Below are 24521 nucleotides of genomic sequence, written 5' to 3' on the forward strand. Positions count from 1 at the left end.
CGCCTCTTCAAACGACGTAACGCAACTGTTTGTGATATCGGTACTATAATCTTGGTCGGTATTTTTGTAACGCTAATTCAATGTTATCGTATATCTATTCAATTCCCTGAAAACGTGTTGAGCTTATCCCTCAGTAGGAAAAGATTTAACACCTCTCGAGTTGTAAATTTTATTTCACATTTTCCGCAAGAATAGTGAAGAAGAATAATAAATTTTTTTTTAAATCGCGTTTCAAGTAAAATTGTCGGCTTTCGAGAAGAGAGAAAAAAATCAATAACTAAATGAAAGAAAATTATGAAGAGCCTCGTTCACCTTAAGCTGAATCAAATCTCTGATGAAATGATAATCCGGAAAGGGTCAAATATTTTCACAATCATAAAAAAAATTTCAATAACGTATTTTCGGGAAGCGATCATGCTCGCGTTGAGCTTGCGGAGCTTAAGGCGAATAAGATTAAGTTCGCTCAAGTTTCTTCTACACCTTCCTCAAATATCTCTGACTTTCGCCACCCGCCCTGCAGCAGTCAAACTTGGCGGATATTCAATCGGAAGATATTTCATAACGTAGAGATATTACAGGTGCAAACCAGCTATGAGTACGAACTTTGTCTTTTCGTTGAAAAGTTTTTAATAAAGCCAACTGGTTGGTGATGCCGAAACGACGGCTAAATCCTCGCGAATATCCTTACAGTCTCAATTTTCAACCCCCATCTTCCGAATCAGCTCGTTCAATTATCGTGTCACCCCTAGGCTCCAGGACGGTGAAGAGATCAAGCTGACGGACGATCGGTTCGACGGTGGTACCGTGGAGCAGCCTATACTAATAATAAAAAACACCAGCTCTTCGGACATGGGGAATTATTCCTGCGTGCTGGGAAATAGCGTCGGAGAATCTGTCTCACAGGACTATATCGAGGTCTCCGTGTTGTGTGAGTTGTTGCTTTTTCTTCTGTTCTCCTTTGTTTGTAAGCAGAGCTTTGGCATCATCCTCGACATTATCATCACCACCAATTACCCAATATTTATTTGCAATTGTTGCTTCTTTCCCGCACGATGATTCACTGCTTCGACTACAAGTGAGGGGCTTACCATTCTTGAATTCAAGTATACACCATGAAAAGTGCTCTGAAGTCACTTGAAACCTCGTCAAGTCATTTAAAGTCACTCGTAGTCACTCGATATCATTTAAAATCATTTGATGTCACTCAAAGCCACTTGATGTCATTTGAAGTTACTTGAGGTCACATGATGTCTGTTGAAGACACATGAACTCTGTTAAAATAATTTGAAATCAGAAATTCACGAAATCATGGAAGTCACGTGAAGTTACGCAAAGTCACTTCGAATGACTTGAAGTCACTTAAACTTCATGTCATTCAGAGTGAATTGAAATTGTATGAAAACACCTGAAATCATGAAGTTATGAAGTCATGGAAGTCACTTGAAGACACGTAAGGTTAGATAAAGTCATTTGAAATCATCTGAAGTCATCGAAAGACGCTTGACATCAATTAAAGTCACTTCAAGTCACATGAAGTCGTTTGAAGTCACTTGAAATTACTCCAAATCATGAAGTCACTTGAAGTCCTGTGCAGTTACGAAGTTAGGTGTGTACCCAAGTTCAGTACAATGACCAGACGTCGATTGTCCACCAACTCCTATTTTTCACATCCTTGGCCTCTTCTGCTTCCGGTTCCCATTCGAACTTCACGCCCCATCTTACCTCCAGATAAACCCGTGGTTGAGGTATCAACCGATCCTCCGGACGCTGTCAACGAGGCCGACAGACTGAACGTCTCTCTGAAATGCGAAGTTCGGGATGGAAACCCGACGATCCTCACCGCTGTTCAGTGGTTCCTGGACGGTGATCTCCTCAAAGAACTGCCAGAGTGCGTTAGCAACTCAACGCCTTCCACCATGGACGTATCTTCGACCTTTTGCGACATTGACCCGAGCAAGCTGCTCCTCGAAGTCGTCGGCAGGTCTTTTCATGGAAATTATTCCTGCAAGGGAAGAAACGACGCCGGCTGGGGACCCACCTCCGAAAGCAAAGCTGTTGTTGTCTATTGTAAGTAGGGATTATTTCTTGGAGACAGCGGCTGAATTTTTAACTGACAGAAAATTTCAAACAAAATTTTTGAAATTCTTATCAAAGTTCGATTATTATTCAATTACGATAACGTAGAAATACACGAGGTTGATATTAGTATAACGTTAATACTTTGCAAAATGTTGATTGAAAAATCAGTACCATCTTGTGATTTTAGATTGATTTTGAAGGAGCTAAATTTTTTCTCATTATCGTTGAATGAAATTCAAACAGTCTTTCGGTGAGAATTAAGAATATTTCTTTTGAGTGGATAATTTTTATATTGATAGAGTTACGAACTTAATCCTGATAAAAATCCTGGACTTACCGAAATTTTACATATCAAAGCTTCAGTAATTGAGCTTTCTAGAAATTTCACAAATAGTGTTGTTTGGAACATGGAAAATTTGATCATTAACTTGACTTGACGTTGAAAATTTGATCCGAAACAAATATTTTTCCAATGCATCCCAAGTGAATTTTGCGATGAATCGAATTTTAAACCACATTCAAGCGTCTTATTCATTTAAAGAATTGTGGAATTTGATGTTAAAGTATTTCGTTGGAAAAAAAAAAATTATAAATAAGCAGTGAGCAGCGATTGAAATTTCAGAAATATGACCTCCTGATTATAATTTCTGTCGATGATAGTTCAGGTATTCACGAAGTCACTATACTGACAAAAATTCCTTTTCAAAAAATTCTCTCCTCCTTACGATTAGACAAACCGGGTCCAGCTTCGATATCGTACGAGCCAAAGGAAGTGGTGAAAAGGGATCGGCTGAAGCTAACGTGTTCAGTGGTGGACACGGGTCGGCCAGAAGTAACGGGTTACAAATGGATGCGGGGACAGCACCGTCTCTCCGACGAGAACAAATCGGTCTTGGATATAAAATCGGCTGACCTCGAGACCCAGGCGAACTTCACTTGTTGGGCATACAACGAGGCAGGAGACGGAGACCCGGCGACGGTTTTCGTCCAAGTTTTCGGTGAGTAAATACCAATTTGTTAATTAAACATCGGTGGTTATCTCGAGTTTCACGAACCACCGTCGTTGAGTCGCGATTATTCCCTTGTTGATTCGCATTCCCTTTCATTCCAGCACCCCCCGCCTTTGTGAGAAAGCTACCCCCTTATACGGGGGTCGTTTATGACACCCAGAAAGCCAGCATATACTGTTCGGTCGAGTGCGTTCCTCTGTGCAATATATCCTGGAGCAAGGACGACGTCCCGATGAACTTCACCGACAACAAACAGTACTTTGTGAAAAACACCTATCACGATCCTGACCCGAAGACCAACGACTTTCAGAGCATTCAATCGGAGCTCATTTGGAACCTTTCCTGGTGGCCGAGTGGTAAGCTCGACCGGTTCGATGACAATGGGAAATTCACTTGCGAAAGCACTCCGAACACCATCGGACCCGGCGTCAAGAGCACGACCCATTTCCACGTTGAATGTAAGCACGGATATGCCTTCCATTTTTTAATACTTCGGTACCATCTCTGACAAGAAGCAAAAATAGTATTCACCCAATCGTGTGAAACACCTCTTTCAAAAACGTTATCAACTTTGGTTCTCCAAAAATTTTATCTCGTTGTACAGAAATTCTAAGAAATCGATTTCCGAGGGTAGTTTTAACCCCTTCAACGGCCAAATGGGCACGTGAAAATTAATGTGCGACTGACGGTTTTTCATGAATTACAACATATCACGGATGAAAGAAAATCGGTGAGGTACATCTCGGATAGGTACTTTTCGCGTGAGATCATCGAGATACCGAGCTATTTCGCATCATTGAATTGACGAGGTTTTTACTTCGACCGTATATTCACGTTGATCGACATCAGTCGCTGTAGCATTCGAAGCTTTGTTCGGTCGTTCTTTTTGTTCCCTACTATCGATAATCCGGACGCATACCACGCTTGAAACGAAACCGCGAATCGAAGACAAAAGGAACGAGAAGATCGATCCCCTTTACATGGAATACCAGCGGGAGGGTGGCTCCCCGCAAAGCAAATCATCGCTTACTCATAGCGGCCTTATTTGATCACTCAAGAATGTTTTGATCTTATTCCAATGGCGAATGGGAACCAAACATCCTTTACGTTTCAGTTCCCCCGGAGAACATCAACGTTTCGCAAAAGGCCGTCAATGTTTCTTTCAACCAGACTCCGGAGGCGGTTACTTGCTTCGCCATTGCCCACCCTGAGCCGTCTTTTAGGTGGTACAGGGAGGGATCCAACGACACGATAAGTGAAAACAATGTACTCTCATTCTCCCACGGCTTGTCTGAACGAAACACCGGCAACTACATATGCGAGGCTTCGAACCGGCATGGATTGCAAAAAATCGTCACGCACATCAACGTCCAAAGTAAGTTCCGCGGTGTTGGAAGCATGCCCAGTATCTTCTTTTTTTTCTTAGGACATCAACAAAGTCTAGGAAGGTTCTCTTTCGGCTTAAATAGCTTTGGGAACGTATTTCAATTCCTGTAAAAAAAATAGCCGAAGGAGTCGATGCGTAATTTTGAAAAGAAAAAGATAGCTTTCATTCATCGTTTAATATTTTTAACAGTTTAAACGGAGGTTCAGGATTCATTTGGTCATAAACAACGCGATTTCTTTTCTTTCGTAATAATGCTTCAAATTTTCAATCATGACTCTAATCGTCTCGAGACATTTCTTACAACCCTTCCATGTTTCAGCAGCCCGCAATGGAAGCCAGAGTAAGTTTGACGAAAAGTGTCAAATCTTAGTGAAAACATTGTTTACGCATATCGATCGATTCAAACTTCTTTCATTCGGCTTCGAGCAAAAAAATTTAACCTTTTGGCTAGGTTTTGATTCATGATTTCACCTTTCTAATAATTCTACTGGAGATTGATGATACCATACATTTAGTGAACAGTTTTAGCAAGATTCTTGAATTTAATCACAAAAATCAGCCGAAGAGATTATCAATAATTCTGAAGTGGTTACATTACGGGATTTTCCTTATTTTCCATTTTCAGAAGAGAATTGCCTCATAAAATTTGTCTCACTGTACATTGATCTTGGGTTCTGTTCGTTAGATCTCGTTTTTTAGTTTCAATTATTATCATTACACCTGGTAGATCTTGATCACCTGATTTATCTTCTTCCCAAATGCTTTAAATTCTCAATCACGACGTGAACCGTTTGGAGACATTTTTTACAACCCTTCCATGTTTCAGCAGCCCGCAATGGAAGTCACAGTAAGTTTGACGAAGGGTTAAAAACTTTAGACACAAAATTGTTACGCATATCGATAGATTAAAATCCTGTGATTCAGCTTTGGAAAAGAAACAATAATGATAATTTTTCGACCGGTTTATCCATTGACTTAATTTTTTTAATAATAATACTCGAAGTTGAGGATTCATTTGGTGTAAAGGTATATCCTGATCTACTAAGAGTCTTCGAACAAACGAAATTGATTAAATGAAGGTTCAAAAGCTTTGCTTGAATTCAGTCGGGTAGAATTAAAATTACAAGAATGAAAAAAAGAGATCGTGAATAATTCTTAGAAGGTAAAATTAAGGAATTTTCGATTTTTTTTTTTCAATCTCAGAAATGAATTGCTATTCGTGACGTTGAACTCACAGTGAATCGATTTTAAGTCTGACTCATTAGACCGCGTTTTTGAGTTTCAAAAGTGTGATCATCATGCCTGACATATCCTTGATCATCCGATTTCTTTCCTTCCTAAATGCCTTAAATTCTTAATCATTATTACTGAAATATCTTGAGACATTTCTTACAATCCTCCCGTGTTTCAGCAGCCCGCGATGGAAGTCACAGTAAGTTTGAAGCAAAGTATCAAATTTAAGTGAAAATATTTTAACACTTATTTGATCACATAAAACTTCTGCGATTCAGCTTTGGAAAAGCACCAAAAATAAAAAAATTACAATTTATTAACAAATATAATTCATGGTATTAATTTTTTCTTAATTCCATTGGAGTTTGATGATTCATTTGTTGTACAATCTGGGCCGAGAAGAATCTTAAAATAAGCGAAATCGATCAACTGAAGATTCAAAAGCTTTGCTTGAATTCGCGCGAGTAGAATTTGATTAAAGGAATCAGAGTAAGAGATCATCGGTAATTTTTAAACGGTTACATCACTGAATTTTCAATTTCATTTTCTTTCTCAGAAGAGAATCGCTTCATGAAGTTTAACTTACAGTGTATTGATTTCCGATTTTATTCATTACGCCGCATTTTCGTTTTAAAAAACTTGATCCTTACGCCTCATAGATCCTTGATTAGCCAATTTCTTTTTTTCCCAAATCCTTCAAATTCTTAATTATTATCTGAATCGTCTCGAGACATTTCTTACAACCCTTCCATGTTTCAGCAGCCCGCGATGGAGGCCATAGTAAGTTAAAAAAACGACAGAAATTATTTTTGTATATTCCGATGACGCGATTGAATCAATAATTACGTGGAAAATATTTCAACGGCATGAATTTGCTTTCGACACTTTTTCCATATTTTTCACCCCTGTCTCGTTTTAATAACTGATTATCAGCGTCGTTAATTATCCAGCACTAAATTGGCTCGGCCCATTTTCCGCGTCGTTTTACACCGAGCAATTATTAGTCTCGTTATATCGAACAATAATTATTTCACACACAAGCGTACAGTAATATATAAATACGCTGACCGAGATAAAACGTAATATACAAAACACACAGACTGGCGTCACGAATGATTAATTGTTTATAATTTGACTATCCATTAGCCTGTTACAATTATTGATACAGCTTAAATAAACAGCGAGCATGCAAAAACAAGCAAGCAAGCATCCGGCGTAATTTCGGACCTGTAACAGTCTGTCAACGAATTCCTTAACTCGCGAATTTAAATTCCGAAATGGCGCAACAAAAATAAATCGCGAGAGAAACGTTGCAGGAAATCAATCCGATTACCATGAATAATTTGTTTCCTTTCTTTCATAATATAATTCTTTAGCCGACCACAAGCCTTTCAATTAATTTTTTAAAAATTCTACAGGTGAAACAGTACAAGTACCGTGGTGGAACAAATTCGATCTTGTTCTGATCATAATAATCGTCGCCGTTGTCATCATTCTGGCTATCATAATCATCTGGATAGTAATCTACCTAATTTGTCGACGCAAGCGGAACCAAGCAAAGCGTGAGTACAAAATTCAAATAATTACGCATTTGAAATTCATGAAACACAAAAATAGAAAAAAAAAATTAGCTTACAAGCTGTTCGAAGTCGCGTTATTTGCATGCCTTTGAAATCGCGATACCGAATTCCCCCTTCACTGGGTATTGTGCAAAAAATTTTGTCGCCTTTCTACTTTATGCGCATAAAATGATCACTGACATCGAAGCAGCTGAAAAAAACATTCATTTTCTCGAGCTATAAATCTCTGTTCAATGTAAAATGAATCGAGCATAATTCAGACCGATAAAATAAAGAAAGAATAAAAAAAAATTCCGTTCCTTAAAATCTTTGGTATATTCAAACGAAGAAGAAATTCGGTGAATGCAACGTAGTTTAGGGCAGACGTCACACAGGAGTGAGAAACACGGTATTAATACGATTTAAAAAATTGCACAACAGCGTCGCAGATTTTGTCTCGTATATTTTTTTAAACTTCACACCCGTTGCGAGCCGTTTTTGTTGTTTTTTTTTTTTTTTCTTCTCTTCTCCATCTTCCAGCATGTCTTCTCGCGTTTCGCGAGTTCCTTCCTCCTCCTACTAGCAGCGTGTAGATTTTTCTCAATGTTCGGGCGGGATGCTAATAATTTTAGTGAAAAAAGCCCCGAAGGGAAAGGCACTGTGCCTTATGCCTTCAGGTAGGTATAGCAGTGCTCACAGTGTGACACAGAGCAATATCGCCGGCTCCGACAAGGCAGTCAATTTGTCATCCTGTCAGATATTACTTACCGGGAATCGAAAAACACTCGGGATGCAGAAACCGAGAGGAAGAGAGAGAGAGAGAGAGAGAAAGAAGGATGACGACAAGCGTGGAGCGCGAGGCGGAAGCGGAAAAGGGAAAGCTACAGTTTTCAAATTACTTTACCCGATATGCAGCAGCCCCAATTTCCCGAAACGTGCAGTTCCGACTGTTTTTCACCGGGCGTGTTTTCAGCATTTTTTTTTTTTTGTTTTCTTTCTTTCTTTACTCTCTCCGGAATCCATTTTCAAAATTGAAAATTAAATCTCACCGAAAAGCGGGAATGTAAGGATTTTTTTTCTCTCTCGATACTGCATTCGATTCTTCTCTGAATAGTCTTTCTTTTACCGAATGTGTACGTCCAGAGTCTTAATCAAATGTTAGGAAACGAAAAAAAACCGTATCAAAAAATTTCCCAGCATCACTCTGTTGGAGATGATCATGTGTTAAATCATAAAATGTTTTGAAAGGATTCGGCGTGTAATTTATTACATGATTCACCCTGTAAATTCCATAAAAAAAAACATATATAAGAAATCATATAATAAATTACAAAAACAGGAATCATCAGATATACTAGATCGAAATTCATACAGTTCACTGTATATTTGATTCTATGATTTTTGATCTGGTATATCTGATGATTTGTGTTTTTGTAATTTATTGTGTGATTTCTTATATGTTGTATCGAATTTGCAAAATAATTTATGTAAAAAATTACATGATTTCATACATGAACATGCTCGGTAGGGCAAGAAAGAATCGAGAACATCAGAATTTAAGAATTTTCAACCCTAGAACGATAACGTTATTTTTTTTACCTATTTCGGTAACGGCGGGGGGGGGGGGGGGTGAATAAAACTCCCCAATGTTGTAAATTTCATCTCTCGAGTACATAAGATCGTTAAGGGTTCTACGGCGTCTCAATTTCTTCGTTATTTAATGAAGAATCACGTGGGTCAAAAAATTTTTTCTTGCGTTCCAAAACATTGGTAAAAAATTATTAAACGAAAGACGACACCGTAATTTTCTCAACCCCCGTTGTCGTTCAAGGGTAAAATGTTCGAATTAAAAAACCTCACTCCAAATCATTCATATCTTTCCTCGTATCATTCAAATTTACCGCAGAGACAAACTTTCATCGCCTAACAAATACGTTGTTAAACTCGTGCAGGTATCAAAAATCGAAAAAGTTTGCGAATTATCGATGGAGTTTTTTTTTAAGATTTCCCAACCTTCCATTCATACCGTCAGTTCCATTAATCCATAAATTCGCCTCGAAAGGATATTTTCGTGGGTTGTTAGCTTCGATGAAAGACGAAATCAGATCGTCGCGAGGGTAGTTCGTAAATGAGTATAGATATGGGTAAACGATAGCGCGTGATCTAGGATCGCGGATAACTAGGCTCGATGATAAATCACGGGAAGGGCTGGCGATAAATCGGCGAGGAGTCCGACGGTTTCAACCAGAGATATATTTCACCGAGCTCATTGTGATTCGAGTCGCAATGACGCTAATTGTAAGATTTGTATGCGACCAGCGAATGATCGCAAACCATAGCATATGACTGGTGTTTAACGTCAGACTAATGCCTTGGGTATGCTAATCCGATAGGTGCCCCTCGCTATAAAGCAGTTGCTTGGGGGTAATCAGGCGTGAATATACGAGGCAGATATAAAAGCTTTCCCCACCGCCTGGGAATCCCCTTCGTACTCGAGTATATTCGCATATATATATACATATATATCATATATACCGCGAAATACATACTCGCGGTGCAAAAGGAGGACGAAAATGTAGGAAAAATAAGGAACCGTCCGCTTTTCACCAAATCGTTCCTTTCTTTTCGTTTCCACATTCTTTTCTTTTTTTCCTTCACCCCTGCTTTCAACTTATTTTTCCCCCCCCCCCTTTTCTTCGTCATTCCTATTCTCAGGCCGCAGAAGATGTGTATATTCCACTTTTAAAGTGGGGAAGTGCAAGAACGAAACGAGAGAGAGAGAATAAATTCACAAAAAAAAAAAAACTGAAAAAAAGGAAGAAAAAACACAGGAAGAGACGGAAAGAAGGGAAAAGTTACCACATAATTTGCTGTGACAAAGTATACAGCTCTACATGTTATTTCTGCTCATTTATTTCCGTTCCTTTAGCTTCCTATATTTTCTTCTTCTTCTTTTTTTTTTTGTTTTAGCATATTTTGTAACCGTGAAATGAAAAATTTGGTAAAATTTATATTGCACAAAATATAACGGCATACGAAATATGACCAATTTGATTTTTCTTTCTCTCTTCTCTCTCCTTCTGTTTCAAATATATTTATATACCGTGTTTCCACAGCGTGACGGATTTTGCCGGGCTTAATCTGCATGCTGCCTGACTTTGTTATATTCATATATATATATATATATACATGCGTTTCGAAAATTGATCGTTATATTGTGTTATTCAAGTAATTTTGAACAAAAGGAGATATTGAATTGGGATGAGTGATGAAATTAGAAACGAGAATAGGATTATATATTGTAAATTGTTGTGTTTGAATTTTTCATCCAAACTCCGAAACGCAGGCATTTTGTAATTTCTGTTTTTCTTTCCTCTGACGGGAGTTTTTGCACCTTAAGCTATCAAGTATGTTGAGTTTTTTTTTTAATGTATAATGTCACCTGCAATACTTGATCGAAAATGTTCGAAAGGAAAACAACGAAAACGAGAGATGGGAATTAGAAGACAGAGAGAAAACCGCAGATAAATGAAATCGTTGTTACGTCAATATCATTGGTTTTCTTCTGTTTTCCGTAACGTGTAGATATATACATAAATATATTATATATATATATACTCAAGATATTGAGCATGTGACCGTGCATTTTTGCTTCAACATTAAAAGTACGGAGAGTCTGAACCTCGGTGGATGTTTTCCTTCGCTTCTACTCTGTTTGAAACTTCTATACGTCTGCAGAGTTTTGAAGACGTCGTGAAACTTTTAAATTCACTTTTTGAGCTTTTGAAAAGCCGGGCTTAGAGGAGTACGCGTCACGTGACTCCGTGACTTTTAACGTTGCAGCATAACGATGCGGAATTAGCAAACATCACTAACACGAACTTATTTGTTTCTGTTTCGCTTTTTGATTTGGACTTACTAAACAAAATACAGACAATAACCGGGTCGTCGAGATGGAGGAACGCGATCAGTAAGTATACCTGTAATATAAATCTTACCTATTATATAACTTGAATTACAATTCCACGTGTTTATGATTTTCGCTCCTCGTATATAATTACTAAAACCATTCATATAACTCTTGTTCGATAGCCAAAATTGTACACGTAGACTCTTGATGGATATCTTTTTTTTTCCGCAACAAGTTACTTTTATCTCGCCATTAACTTTCCTCCCTTTCGCTTATAAGTAGCTTCTTCCCTAGGCATTTGTCAAAACAAGGAATAATCAAAACCAAGAATCCGGTAAAAATTTACCGATTCTTGTTCCTAAAAAACAATGCGGACTTAAATTTGCTCGCTGTTTATTGTTCAGACAGACGGAGTGTGTCCCCGCCTACAAGTTCTGCGTTTCTCCGTTGTGCATGATCCGTGATTTTGAATTGTTGAGGGGACTTAGAACCACCGAACGATGATCTTGAAAGTTATGCGAATTTTCAAGCTCACCAGACCCGATCTACTCAATATTGAATATATCAATCGGAAAGCACCTTGAAACGAAAACTTGAATCCTGTCCTCGAAAGCGGTTTAACAATCCGCAATTATCTTTGAAACAGTGCTTGGATTGATTCAGAGCTTTGAGAATGGAAGCGAAAAAACTTTCTTCGAATCTCGACGATTTCGTTTTTTCTTTCAAGCATCGAAATGGGCGGTTCTTAGGATCTTTATGTCAAATCATGAATTTTCCACATCGTCTGTCCAGGCTGTCGACTGTGAACTTGACCTATCCAACTATGCTTAATTCTTGTCAAACTTGCATGAAGCTGCGTCGATATTTTTAACCTGATCACCTTGTGTACCGGCTGTATATGTGAACGTCTATATATTTATAGTGTAATAAATGTCAAGCACGCATGAGTACTCTTACAAAATCTGTTAACTTATCTAGACCGTGTCAGTAAATCGTTCAGGATCGTGAATTCTCTTTGAATCGCTCACTTCGCGCATCCACGGTGTGAGAATGATTCCGATTTGAATCAGTTGAGCAATTCTTTCGCAACAACATCAGTTTTCTAGTCCCTGAACGACTTACTCACCTTACACCTTGGGGTTTTCAACTTTAGTTGGTTGCGGAAGGTAAGCGGTATTTCCTAATCTTCTTCGACTAAATTTATTGCCATTACGCTATGTGCCCCGTATTATAATAAACCCAGACGCAATCCTGATGACAAAATTCCTTCCCCCCTCTGCCAAGCTCGTTACATTGAAATGTTCAAAATTCCCGTCACAGCACCCCGTAATCATTGGTGGTGATCAAGGCAAGAATTTTGTTAATTAAGATTGTTCTGAAATCAGAAAACGAAAGCTAATATAAATGGAAGTAGGAGAAACCGCACGAAAAAAGTGAAAAAATCTGGCGCAGCAGCCGCCGGTTGCCCGTGTTTCCTTGTAGATTCGATGTTGGACGCCGGATTAGAGCGGAGATGTTCTTGATCCGTGAACCATGAAATGAAACGACTTGGACCCATCCATGTCCCACGTAGAGTGTCCCGTTCCAATTTTCTCTTTGTATCCTTGTAGTAGATCTCCTTTTGTCCCTATCCCAAGTAAAAGAACTAAAAGCAAACAGAGAGACCTGACCACAAACAAACGGGATGAAAATCGCGGGACCAACCAATTCGATTGAAGGCATTGGTCAGCGATTGGCTTTCTTCTAAACCCACTGACCAGACGAGAAGAGAAGAGAAAAACCCGGACACGTCTGTGGTGGTGGTGGTGGTGTTGCTGCTTTCTCGATGATTGGCCGAATCAAATCCCACCAGGGAACGACGTCCGTTCTGAAATATGAGGCGAATTATACATCAGGCCTGAGACTCTCGACGTTGGTCCCGCGACTCCTGGTCCCCGTTCCCGGATCCTGAGCCTCTGTGAATCCCGTGTAACACCCTGACGTGCCCTGACAGCCCTGACAGAGGAGCGCCCAGCCAGGCAGCAGCGACAGCTTCACACCCAACGCCAGCACCTAGATGGCCTCTAAAGCCCGGCGTTCTCGTGCACATTAATCGTTCGCACAGCCTCCGTTCCGGGCTGAGCACTCGGCTGGACCTGCAGTCCCGGGTGGCTGGTTCTCGCCCCGTTTCTTCGTGCCTAGAGAGCGACTCCGAAGGGAGATCCGTCCTTCACGAGGCCGTTCACACCGTCGCGAGAACGCCGGTCCGCGCCTACAGGCGATCGAAAGACACACGAAGAGCCCTCAGCATGTCGAATGTCCACGAAGACGGCATGCTTGCCAGGGCGAACAGGATTCGAGCCATGTTTGGAGCTCAGTTTAAAGACTCCGATACCTTTCCGGGAATCTCCAGAGACAAGACAGGTGAGCTTGGTTGTTGTTTTCTTCTTCGGACGATATTCAGTAGTCCTGATTGGGCCTGATGTACTTGACCATACACTCTCAAGGTACACGAGTTCGGGGTATCCCCGACCGATATCTTTGCAACTTGTGTATGTTGTAGAACATTGAAAACTGAACGACACGGAAAAACGGTTTAAAGGGGTGAAAATGACTCCCGAAGATGGAGACCCAATGAACTGGTTTCTCAGTTTTTAATGGAAGTGCTTGTTGTATAAATTTGAAGGAAACCAACGGTAAAATGTTTCATGTATCGATAGAAACATTTCAGCGTTGGGTTCGTTCACATGTATCAAGAGCATGAAGAAATCACCGCGTTGATTGCCCATTTTTGAGGGTCGTTTTCAATCCTTCAAACCGTTTTTCTACCCATACAAAAAAAAAAAAATACCGAGCCTTTGGTTTTCAATGTTCTACAACATACATGAGTTGCTGTGGATTCGAGATGGACGCAAAACTGGTGTTCCTCGTTAGTGACAAGTTCGCATCGATTGAAGTCTAGTCAGTTAGAACCATGAGAGTTCGTTTAAAGCTTTGCGAAGTTCTTGACATCAATACGAAGGCGCACAAGATCACGTATATAGTGTTTTATAAAACAGCAGATTAAAATTTGTCATCACAGACTGATTCACCGATACTGAAGAAATTTCATATTAACGTTAAACGGTCTAGAAAATACGTACAAAGAACTATTTCAAAAGAGCTTTTGTAGTTGAAATATCACAAAACGTGAGATCAATCATGTACCGGAAAGAAAAAGAACAATTCCGCACCAGGACGGTGAGAATTCACGCCACTGTGGGCATGAGCGACAAGCGGTGAAAAAGGACGGATAAGAATTTGTTGTAGCGTGTATAAAGGAATAAGGTCTCGTAGCGGAGTGGGCAAAGCTAGCAGCGGAATGCGCATGGTGAGAGCTTTACGTGTTGTGACAGTATTCGTGTTATGTGTTTCCTTTAGCCGTGACTTACAAGAGAATAGTACCACCACGTCAACGGGTCTCGTGCGAGGTGGCGGTGACGTCGTTGTCGGGAACGACATGCCCGAATTACGAGGCCAGCGTATCTCGCAAGCGTAAGAAGCCTGGAGCAGGTAAAGTACCCGCTTATCATGTTTATATATGCACACTTTTTTTACGACACAACCTTACACACATAAGGCCCTCCATAGGTCGTAGACTCATAGACAACACGCGTGATGCTACGCCTCGGCGCACGTCGTGGAACACCGAAGGGACGAAGACGAAGAAGCTTGAGTTCGTTATCTTCGAGTCCCTTTCGTGCACCTCGGGCGTTGCTGCTCCCCTGTCATGTTAGGTTCACACGGTTTATACGAATTGATAACACTATATATATCATATATATATAAATAAATATGCGAATGTCAGATTGTTAGTCGTGCTGATCGATAAACACCACGCTGTCATTGCGGCATGCAGCACCAAGGCTTACCGAAAGCTTCGAATGCTAGCTTTCGATCGATTCGCCGAACACCACCGCATCACAAATAGCGTCGTCAAATCTTCATCCCATTTATAATTTACTTATCTATTTTTTTTCACTTCTTCTTTTTTGTTATACGCACAAGTGTTCAGAAATTTCAACACCGATGATACGAAGAAATAAAGAACTTTACTTTAGCACAATTATTTCAAAAATGATTTTCTTTGTTGTTTGTTTTTCATTGATCTCCTCTGTATCCCCAATATCGCAATGATTTTCCGAATGATGAGACCTTGTCTTTCTTTCATAATTACAGATCCAACTCAAGCAGCGAATAATAACCACGTCGGCAGCGTCTCGGAGGGTCTGCCGGATCCGGAAATGAAGACCTTTTACGAGAACCTACCCTTCCACGGAATACAGACACCTCCGAACAAGGTTTGTCCTCTTTAACGTCTACCGATCGTTCACAGTAAATGTCACTCAAGTTCATTTATCGTGCCTCGTCTATTTACCGAGCGGCAATTATCCGACGCGACGTACGTGTCATTCGTGCCGTTTCGGGAGCTTTAATTGTTACGCTTGAAACAGCCAGCCAGTCAGCCAGCCAAGTGTCAGTCGTGAAACCACCGGCTTTTCACTGGGAGTTCGTTAATTCGTTGTGCTTTTTTTTAAGCGTCGAATTCCTCATCACGCGATACTTCGTAAAAAAGTTAAAGATAGATGAAATCCTCTAAGGCGTAATCCGCAAAGAATCAGTCATCCAATGTTTATCGAGGATGAGCTTTGACGGGAAATTTCGTATCGGAGATTTACTACGTATGGGAAATGACGCGGAAATAATTATGAGCCACTTAACAGCGTCGCGATGTGGAAAGCGGTTGGTGAGAATAATTTCTTCAAATGATCTCCGATTCGTCGGAGCCGAGGAACCGTCGCTCAAGTCCTAATGACTCAATTTAACTCCGTCGGCAGTGATAATAGAATCCAGTGCTATTAACGCTAGATATATTACAATTATCTACCTCGCGACCCGAATCAATTTGAGAGACGTGATATGGAAGGAAACGCAGAGATGGAAATGCCCTCGCCCAGTTCACCGCTTCAACCACCTTCAGACATTCGACAGTCTCCGATTCCGGGAGCCGGCAAGCGCGGAATAATCGTATTACAAGGACTGCGAGATTGGTGGAGCGAGGGTCGCTCACCATCCGTATAAGACCGCGCACCATAGCCCGTTAATGTTAATATCCTACCCTTCCAACGGGCTCTTCCGCCGCCGTGAATTCCGCCGATTGCTTCCTACCGGGATGAAAATCCTCCGAGTCCCAATACGAGGAGATCAAAGAATGAGATAATTTTTTTCCCAATCCCAACCGAAAGCCGGAGCGCATCGCGACTGACACGTAGCTTCGCTTAACCCAGTGATCAGAATCTGGTGAGTATGCGATGTTCCCGGAATGCTTGTAATTGTCGTCGTGTAGCAAAAACCTCGATCGTCGTTCGATGTGATGGTCTGACATAAAGACCTTCTTCGGGGATTGAGATAACGCTGAATCCTCAGCTATGATCCTCGAAGACGGCTTTAATCAGTGCCAAGGTCGCAGCTTCACTACGCCCGATAACCTTAGCGCGCATGCTCTTTTGCGCCCGATGTGTTTTAGTTGATTTCTCCTAAGTTTGCCCGATCTTCGCCTTTGCATGGCACATTGCACTCGACCACGTCATCGCCGGCTTCCTCGAGGCCGGCAAGTCGGCCACCGAGTCGTTCGGCGAGTATTTGCGGCGGAAGTTCCGGATACGGATCGACCAGAAGTCATTTAGGCCCTCACTACAGTCCGCACAACATGCCGAGGAGCAACTCGCCCGAGCCAAAGTACAACTCGCTCAAACCACGCCGAAGAAAGCACAAACACGCGCAGTTCTACTCGCTCCGATTGTGCAGACGGCATCAAAACACCCATCATAACTACCAGCTCTACGCTGTTCCCATTCGGAAGAATTGCCTGCACAAGTCTGGGTCCGTCGAAGAAATTACGGACGCTCATATCACAGGCTTCGCCACCGTTTCGAACGAGGATTCGAAAACCGTCGCACCTCCCGTTCCAGCGCCAAGGACAAGACGTGTCACAGACCCCTCGCAACACACTTACCAAAACGTTCCTCCACCTGTTTTTCCACAAAACTCGGCAACTAAGAACGTCAAGGTTTGTCGCCAGCCGCTAATTCACTCGCATGATTTCCTCGGCGTGCTCGCCAAGGTCGTGACGTTCCTTAATCTATGAGAGAAAAATTGCCCTTGTCCAGTCGGTGAAGGAAATTCAATGAGAAGTTGGTCTCGTTCGACCTTGTAAGAACGTCGCGGCTACCGGCGAGAGCTCAAGGACACTCATCGCATGAACAATACGCACTCGTAGACGCTCGCACTGTACCCCGATCACCCAGAATGCACCACCCAGAGCCCTCGAAAATCCCGAGACAAGGGAGACCGCCGAGGCCCAGTTGTTCCCAGCTACACGCCATACGCCCTTCTCCAACTTCTAATTGGATATCGTATGTTTTCCCTGTCAAGCTGGACTCGGGCATCTATATAGCGACCGCCCTCGTGCATGTCGGCCATGCCGCAAGTAAGTTTTGGTTTAAGGGACACAGACACCACACTAACAGCAGTTGCCCGGGCTAGTCTCGCCGTTTAGCTCTAAAGCCAATCACTCTCGCCAGCACTCTGTTGACTGCCCGCAACATCTGTCTCCTTGAAGACAAGACGTGTAATTGTCTCGGTCCTTCACGCGTCGTTGTCAAAGAAACGTCTGCTCCCCTTTATAACTAACACTGACACTAACGTAGCGAATTACCCCCAAACCGTAACTCGTTTCTCCCCACCTATTACTAACAATCTGAATGTCCGCTCGAAGAACTAACCGTGCCTGTTCCAGACCACCAACCTATACAACTACCAAGAACACTACCAGCAGCACGAGCAAGAGCTGCAGCAGTACGGCTACCCAGTGGCCAGCAGCAGCTCGAACCAACTAACCCTTCCACTAACGCGTAGCCTTCACCACTCGTCAGTAGTGAGTCCCAGTCCCATGCAGACAACGACGACTACGAACTCGGTGCACCTGAACCACCGTCATTCGTTTCCACGCGCCCTGATCCACGGGGACATGGAGATGGACCTGGTGCACGACCACCAACCACGGCAAGGGGGACGCCGGCACGAGCGTCGGAAATACCGGAAGCACGGCAACGACCGTAAGCAGAAGCAACAGCAGCAGCAGCAGCAACAGCAAAGGCGACAGGACCCCCGAAGGACCGAGTCGCCTTACACCTTCTCCCGGGAGACGGGTTTCAACCAGATATCGCAGGAGCCTCGGAGCGGTAGCGGGAGCAGGGAGGGTACCTACAAGATATCCTACCCCCATTACTACGAGGACTCTATCACCGAGTGCCCCCTGGACTACCCGTCCTACGAGGGAGTCCCCCGGGAGCACAGGGAGCGAGAAGTCGTTGATAGGTACTCAAATAGTAACAGTAGTCTTCGGTACGCTGATCATCATCACCCAAATCCATCCGCTCGCGGGCGTAGCAAGAACAATAAGGCCAATGGCAAGCCCGCCAAGACCAAGAGGCACTCGACCGCCTCCAGGGAACCCCAGACTCGGTCACCGTCCGCGCCGCCCGCAACCCAGTACCCTGAACTCCAGTTCCGAGACGTCGGTCAGGAGATCGACGTCTGAAGGTAGGTACGGCATCGCGATCCGCTTGCGGCCATTTTGCCGCCTCTCTGCACTCCCGGTACCCTCCGCTCCCCGTCAACATCACTGAACCTTTGTAAAATTGGAACGCGCACTGGTCTAAAATCGACGTGCCGAGAGAGATAGATGAAAGTGGTGATACGGGTGCGAGTAAAGATAACAAAATGTCAATATTTCGACTGACCTTTACATTGACTCTCGCTAGTTCGAATGGCCAAATTTCCGCGTAGCAAACGATTCCGAAACGTCGAGTTCAGAAGGGTAGAATTTCCGATGGTCGAAATTTCGAATGGTTGCAACTCCATGTATGTACGAAGGTTAGTAACGTTTGGAGTTTTGACCCTTTGGATCTTCAACTTATTCGGTGTTTTGACCGTTCGGAGTATTGACCATTAGGTACATCTATACTTCAAAACTTGACGTTTCATAATAATGGCCAATCTGAGCTTCGACAATTGGTAATTCGGATTCACGTCTAGTACCTCAATCTATATCCATGCCTTATCTGTTATATCTATGCACACAACTCCAAGGAGTATTTTAGAATCTGTGTCGTTACTACTCTTGGTATACCTACACGATACCCTCTCTCTCTTACGGAATCGCGCGTTCCAATCGTAGTATGGTTCAGTGGTGTTACCCACCCTGCAATTCTTCAGGCGGCCCCGCTGCCCTTCAGTCTGCACTATCGTCCTAGCCAGAAGCCGCGTTCGGGGACCTCCAAGTATGCCTAAAGTTCAAGGTCAGTGGTTGTTCCTCGATTTTCCGCGTCTTTGACCCTCTCATTATCTCGAGTTGTCTCTTCACTTTCCAAGACTCGTCGAGTCGGTCTTTCACCGTGCGATTATGCGTCGTTCTCTTCCATTCCCGAAATTCATCCCTCTCGCCCATCTTCCTTCGGACCTCGCCGTTTGAAATCACGCGTTCCACTTCCGAACCCGGATCCCTCGCAGGCGTAGCGTACGCGCGAACACGACACCAAGAGGAGAGTTATGCTCAAAAGCCCCGATACAAAGCCGCTGTCATTGTCCCGTACAATGGTCCGGCCATCTATTAGAATTTTACGCCATACGGGCTCGGCCTGCACACAAGTTTGTTAAGTCGTAGGCATGCCGATCTCACATGCTTACGCGCACTTTGTGTCTCGTATACCTTCTACAAATACCCGTTCATGCATATAAGACACAATGTAGGTATACACCATCCACCGTCCCGCAGCCACCATCGTACGCACAACAATGACCATTGTGTTTCACTGTTTGTTCGTAGGAGGGCCCGAAGGCAAAGAGCGATACCTACATTTTCTAGAAGAAATTCTTCGGTAATTAGGTAAATCCTATCATTACTACGTAATTTTTTATTTATTTTTTTATCTCTATCTCTCTCTTTTTATCCATCCTAGCCAACTGTCATACTGTATTATTCATTTGTTATACCTCTTATTACAAACATACAACCGAGACATTGTACTATTCTCGCTATTTGTAGCAATCGGATTAACTCGTTGTGCTGCATAGCTGCGTTGTGTTCCCGAGGCTTTTGGGCTAACCGCACGTTATTTCGCACATATATAATGTATGAATATACAGTACGTTACGTAATTCAGTAGTTTCTCATGAACCTACTGCAGAAAGTGCACCATCACTGGTCATAATTGCCTGTAATACGCTACGCCAGCACTCATCCCACTGAATCCATACGTACAAGCAATAACTTAACAGTCGAGTTTCCCACACATAAAACAATCGAGTCGCACGTCCATACTCAGTTTGGAAACCCGCGGGTCCATTAAACGTCCATAAACTGGCAACAGCCAAGTGTGAGCTTCGCTTTTCTTCGCCATTTGTTCCGTTGAAGTTTGCCGCCGCTTAACGATCAGCAGAACCATTGGACAATCGATACTTCTAATATTTCATCATTTTTCTCAACACTCTCTCTTACAGTGTTCACTGATCAGGTAAAATGTGTCCGCTGTCATGCCATCATTAACTGTAATGTCCTTGCCGAGAGTTAGGCCGCCTATTTTATTTACCATTTTACGCTTTATGTGCGTCTATATGTACGTATGTGTGTCTCTTGTGCAATAATTTTTTTTACGATACTATGATGTATATACTACGAGAGAAAATTTACCCCTGATTTATATAAATACTATTGGCCTCTGTGCTACGGGGAAAATTCAAGACAATCCAAATGACTGTTATTCTCTTTTTTTTTTTCTCCATCTTCGTGAAAAATCCAGCCCTACAGACCGGAGTTCTCGGACTTGGACTACGCCGATGTAGACTATCGTTCCTACGGGCCTATAAACTACAAAGCTGCCAGCATCGCTCTCCTCCAGAAACAGAAACAGCCCCAACAGCTCCAGCAGCGTCCTTCGATGTACGGTCCTCTACACAATCAGGACAACGAGGAGCTTCTGTAACGATTTTGAAGTCTTCAGGATCAAGGATCAAGGGAGTGATGGGGATTTCAATGAGGAATACGAAGACCGGTATGAAGATGCCTATTGTACATACATATATATTTATTTATGTACCGTGACGAGTCAATGTCTCGATTCGCGCAATATGGAGGCACGTATCATATTATATATATGTATATGGGATCAACTAACGTACCTTCTCTCTATGTATAATAAAAAAACCCCGATACCGTGGCACGCGCGAAGAGTACAGTTGGAAAAAGAAAAATTCGTAGAAAAGAAAAAAACGATTATACAAAGATCGGGTCGCCAGAGTTTTTACTGAATTTCCATCATCTTTTCACGATCGTTTATTGATTTGAAAAAAAGAAACCCTTTTCCCGTTTTTCAAACTCATGAGAGCTGCCCGTGAATCATACCCTGCAGCTTTTGCTCGGTGAACTGGTAGAATATCGTTAGATAAACACTGGCTATAAATATTATAATATCTTGAAATAGAATGGTAATAATAACATCAATATGCGAATAGCCTATCCATACCCTATACATGTATACATAATAAACGCGTGTATATAAACATATTGTGTGCACAAAAAAAAAAAAATAACAATGATATTAAATAATAATAATAATAATAATAATAATAATGAACGATTAAATTTAGAACTTATATATTGTACAGAATTCGTGATATTTTAACGACTTAATTAATAATTACACGCGTGACGTACTTACGCAACGTACGTAGGCGTTGATACGAATATCAAAAGCATTAAATAATCGATCCCCTTGCTGCCCCCCCCCCCCACCCCTACCCCTTATCATACTTGTCATTGAAATTAAGTCGCGAGGTTAAGAAGAAATCTACGGAGGTCACATGTGACGACGATTATAGAAATTAAAAGAAAAAAAAAAGTTTATGTATCATTGTTACATTAATATATTAATTATCCTAATTATAATATATCGGTTAATCGTCATGTAAAATTATGAATATCGCATGAAAATCAGACGATCAGCGATATATATATATACATATATGTAATATAAGAATTGTTACATTACATATTGATAGGTACATTATATGTGAAAAAAGAGACAAGAGAAAATGGAAAAGAAATGAGGAAAAAACAAGCAAAGTAAAATATCAAATTGACACGTGACGCCCGCCCCTCTTTGCCAATTCAAACAGCATGCGCTCTGCGGCAAGTCTCGACATATCTTGACGAATATAACATTACATTATATTATACGAGAGTTGAAGAAAGGAAAGAGAAAATGAAATTTATAAAATTGCGTGTATAGGATAAGAACGGAAACCGTGCTTTTATTTCCTGTTATTAATTGTTATAGGAAGCAGATTCGCAATTTCTTTAATAAGGCGAGGGAAGAGGGTAAAAAAAAAAAAAATCCTTCCATCACATTTTTATCCTCGAAACGAGCCCCTCATTAATTTGGAAGATGATGAGAGAGAGAGAGAGAGAGAGAGAGAGAGAAGAAAAAAAAGAAAAAAACAAATTCATAATACCATTTAATATTTTTGGCATATTTATTAATCTCTCGTTGTTGTTCTTGTTGTTGTGATCTTCCGTCCATGAAACGAAGGTGAGTAATAAAAACGTTACGGATTAGCTGTATATAGGCGTATAACTCGATTGAATTAATTGGAATTCATTTTACCTGCGATAATGAGAAATGTCGAGTCTTGCGTGTATGCTGCGTTAAATATTATATTTTCTCTTATAACAGACGCGATGAATATCTTAGTTATTTATCAAAGCTCTCATATGCGCTATATCGATTATTATACTTACTGTGTACTCTTCTATCTATTCGCCGGTTGTAAACAGGGTAAAGTATAAAATAAAAATTAGAATACCAAAAATGAATAGAAAGAAAAACAAGGAAAGAAAACAAAAAAAAAAAAAAAAACCGAATAAACGAGAAATAAAAATAACGAATATAAAAATCGTTGTCGCATTAGATATTCTATCACGTTACCGTGACTATTATTCGTACTTGTTAGAGGGCTTAGCCAGGGTGTTGTTTAACAAGGAAAATGCATCGTCGTCTATCGAGGGGCGGCGTTCAACAACGAAATGCTATTACGATTAAAGAGGGCTGGCTCTCGCAATCAAGGCAGCCATTACAAGGACCGGCGTGATATATTTTCGATATCGTTTAATAATCTACGTATAATTAACACGTTTCGTAGATAAAAAAAAAAAAAAAAAAACAATCATTCGTTTTTCTCATCGCCGGACAAATTTTCAAATTTATAGTTGACGGTATCCATTGTTATTATTATACATTTGCGCAAATTGACTCACTTGAATATATTTCGCTCGATTGCGTTACTTCTGGATTTTCATTCGTTCGTTTTGGAAAATGACTTTGTGAATTTTTTTTTTTTTTTTTTTGTTCGTATTGTAAAACCAGTCATTAAGCCAGTAAATAAATTAACAAATTACCAGACGTGTCTCTTGTTATTGATCTACTCTAGTTGTAAAACCGAATCTAAAGGAAGAAAAAAAAAAATACTCATATCAATAAGATTGTAAAACACCTAAAACACACACACACAATCATGAATATAAACGATGTATTAAGCCTATAAAAATTATACGCTCATGTAATTTTTGTTATTAAAAAAAATGGATTGCCTTGTTCGGTGAGTAATTTCGGGGACTCAAAGATCTAGGTTCATTGAATCCGCCCAGATACTTGCCGAACGACGGATCCTTCATCTTGCCATACGCTGCATTTATATTTGAATGCTTGTTGTCATTATTAACATTGTTAGAAGGAAAAAAAAAATGGGAATCTAGAACGAAAAAAAAAAAACAATCTTGGTTGCTTTGAAAATGGATAATTTGTTTTTGTACATGTGTTATACGTATAAATATGTATTATATACAGTCGTTATGTTCTTTTTTATTTTTACCACTTTAGTTTATTTATTCTTGTCACGATAATTACCGATTGTCATAGTTTTTTTTTCAATTTTTTTTTTTTTTTGCGAGTGATGTGTCGGTCACATTTACGCGCCCGCTCAGAAGTCTTACCCCAGCACACATTCAAACGTTCCTCATATAATATAAAAGGCTATAACGAAACTGAGAAGCGTGCGTAGCAAAGTGTAAGTCCATAAATAAACTAACTATTATGTAAATGTAAAATGTACGCGTGCCAAATACTAACATATAATTTTTCATAGCGTATTGAATAACATCGCGATTTTCACGTGAGAAAAGATCATTTTTCTTGACACCTCCGTCG

The 24521-nt window shown here is 41.1% G+C and overlaps 1 protein-coding gene across 16 annotated transcripts in view; it reads left to right on the top strand.

Annotated features, from left to right (window-relative positions):
• The window catches only part of LOC107220256, a 192776-nt gene extending 168669 nt beyond the window's left edge, over nt 1–24107 (top strand). For 2 of the 16 annotated variants that reach the window (XM_046744646.1, XM_046744656.1), the window contains 17 exons: nt 750–928; nt 1729–2067; nt 2811–3077; nt 3191–3547; nt 4204–4464; nt 4796–4816; nt 5303–5323; nt 5888–5908; nt 6472–6489; nt 7128–7271; nt 11202–11238; nt 13172–13581; nt 14578–14709; nt 15376–15497; nt 16724–17266; nt 17996–18801; nt 21060–21170. In XM_046744646.1, coding sequence (XP_046600602.1) covers nt 750–928; nt 1729–2067; nt 2811–3077; nt 3191–3547; nt 4204–4464; nt 4796–4816; nt 5303–5323; nt 5888–5908; nt 6472–6489; nt 7128–7271; nt 11202–11238; nt 13172–13581; nt 14578–14709; nt 15376–15497; nt 16724–17266; nt 17996–18799 — 3676 coding nt within the window. In that variant the 3' untranslated portion in view covers nt 18800–18801; nt 21060–21170. Of the gene's footprint in view, nt 1–749; nt 929–1728; nt 2068–2810; nt 3078–3190; nt 3548–4203; nt 4465–4795; nt 4817–5302; nt 5324–5887; nt 5909–6468; nt 6490–7127; nt 7272–11201; nt 11239–13171; nt 13582–14577; nt 14710–15375; nt 15498–16723; nt 17267–17631; nt 17687–17995; nt 18802–20086; nt 20139–21059 lie in introns of those variants that run through there. The other 14 variants (XM_046744640.1, XM_046744642.1, XM_046744641.1 and 11 more) reach the window with 14 other exon arrangements.
• The last annotated feature ends 414 nt before the right edge of the window (nt 24108–24521 follow it).

The sequence above is a fragment of the Neodiprion lecontei genome, chromosome 7 (assembly GCF_021901455.1).
Source record: "Neodiprion lecontei isolate iyNeoLeco1 chromosome 7, iyNeoLeco1.1, whole genome shotgun sequence".
Lineage (NCBI taxonomy): Eukaryota > Metazoa > Arthropoda > Insecta > Hymenoptera > Diprionidae > Neodiprion > Neodiprion lecontei.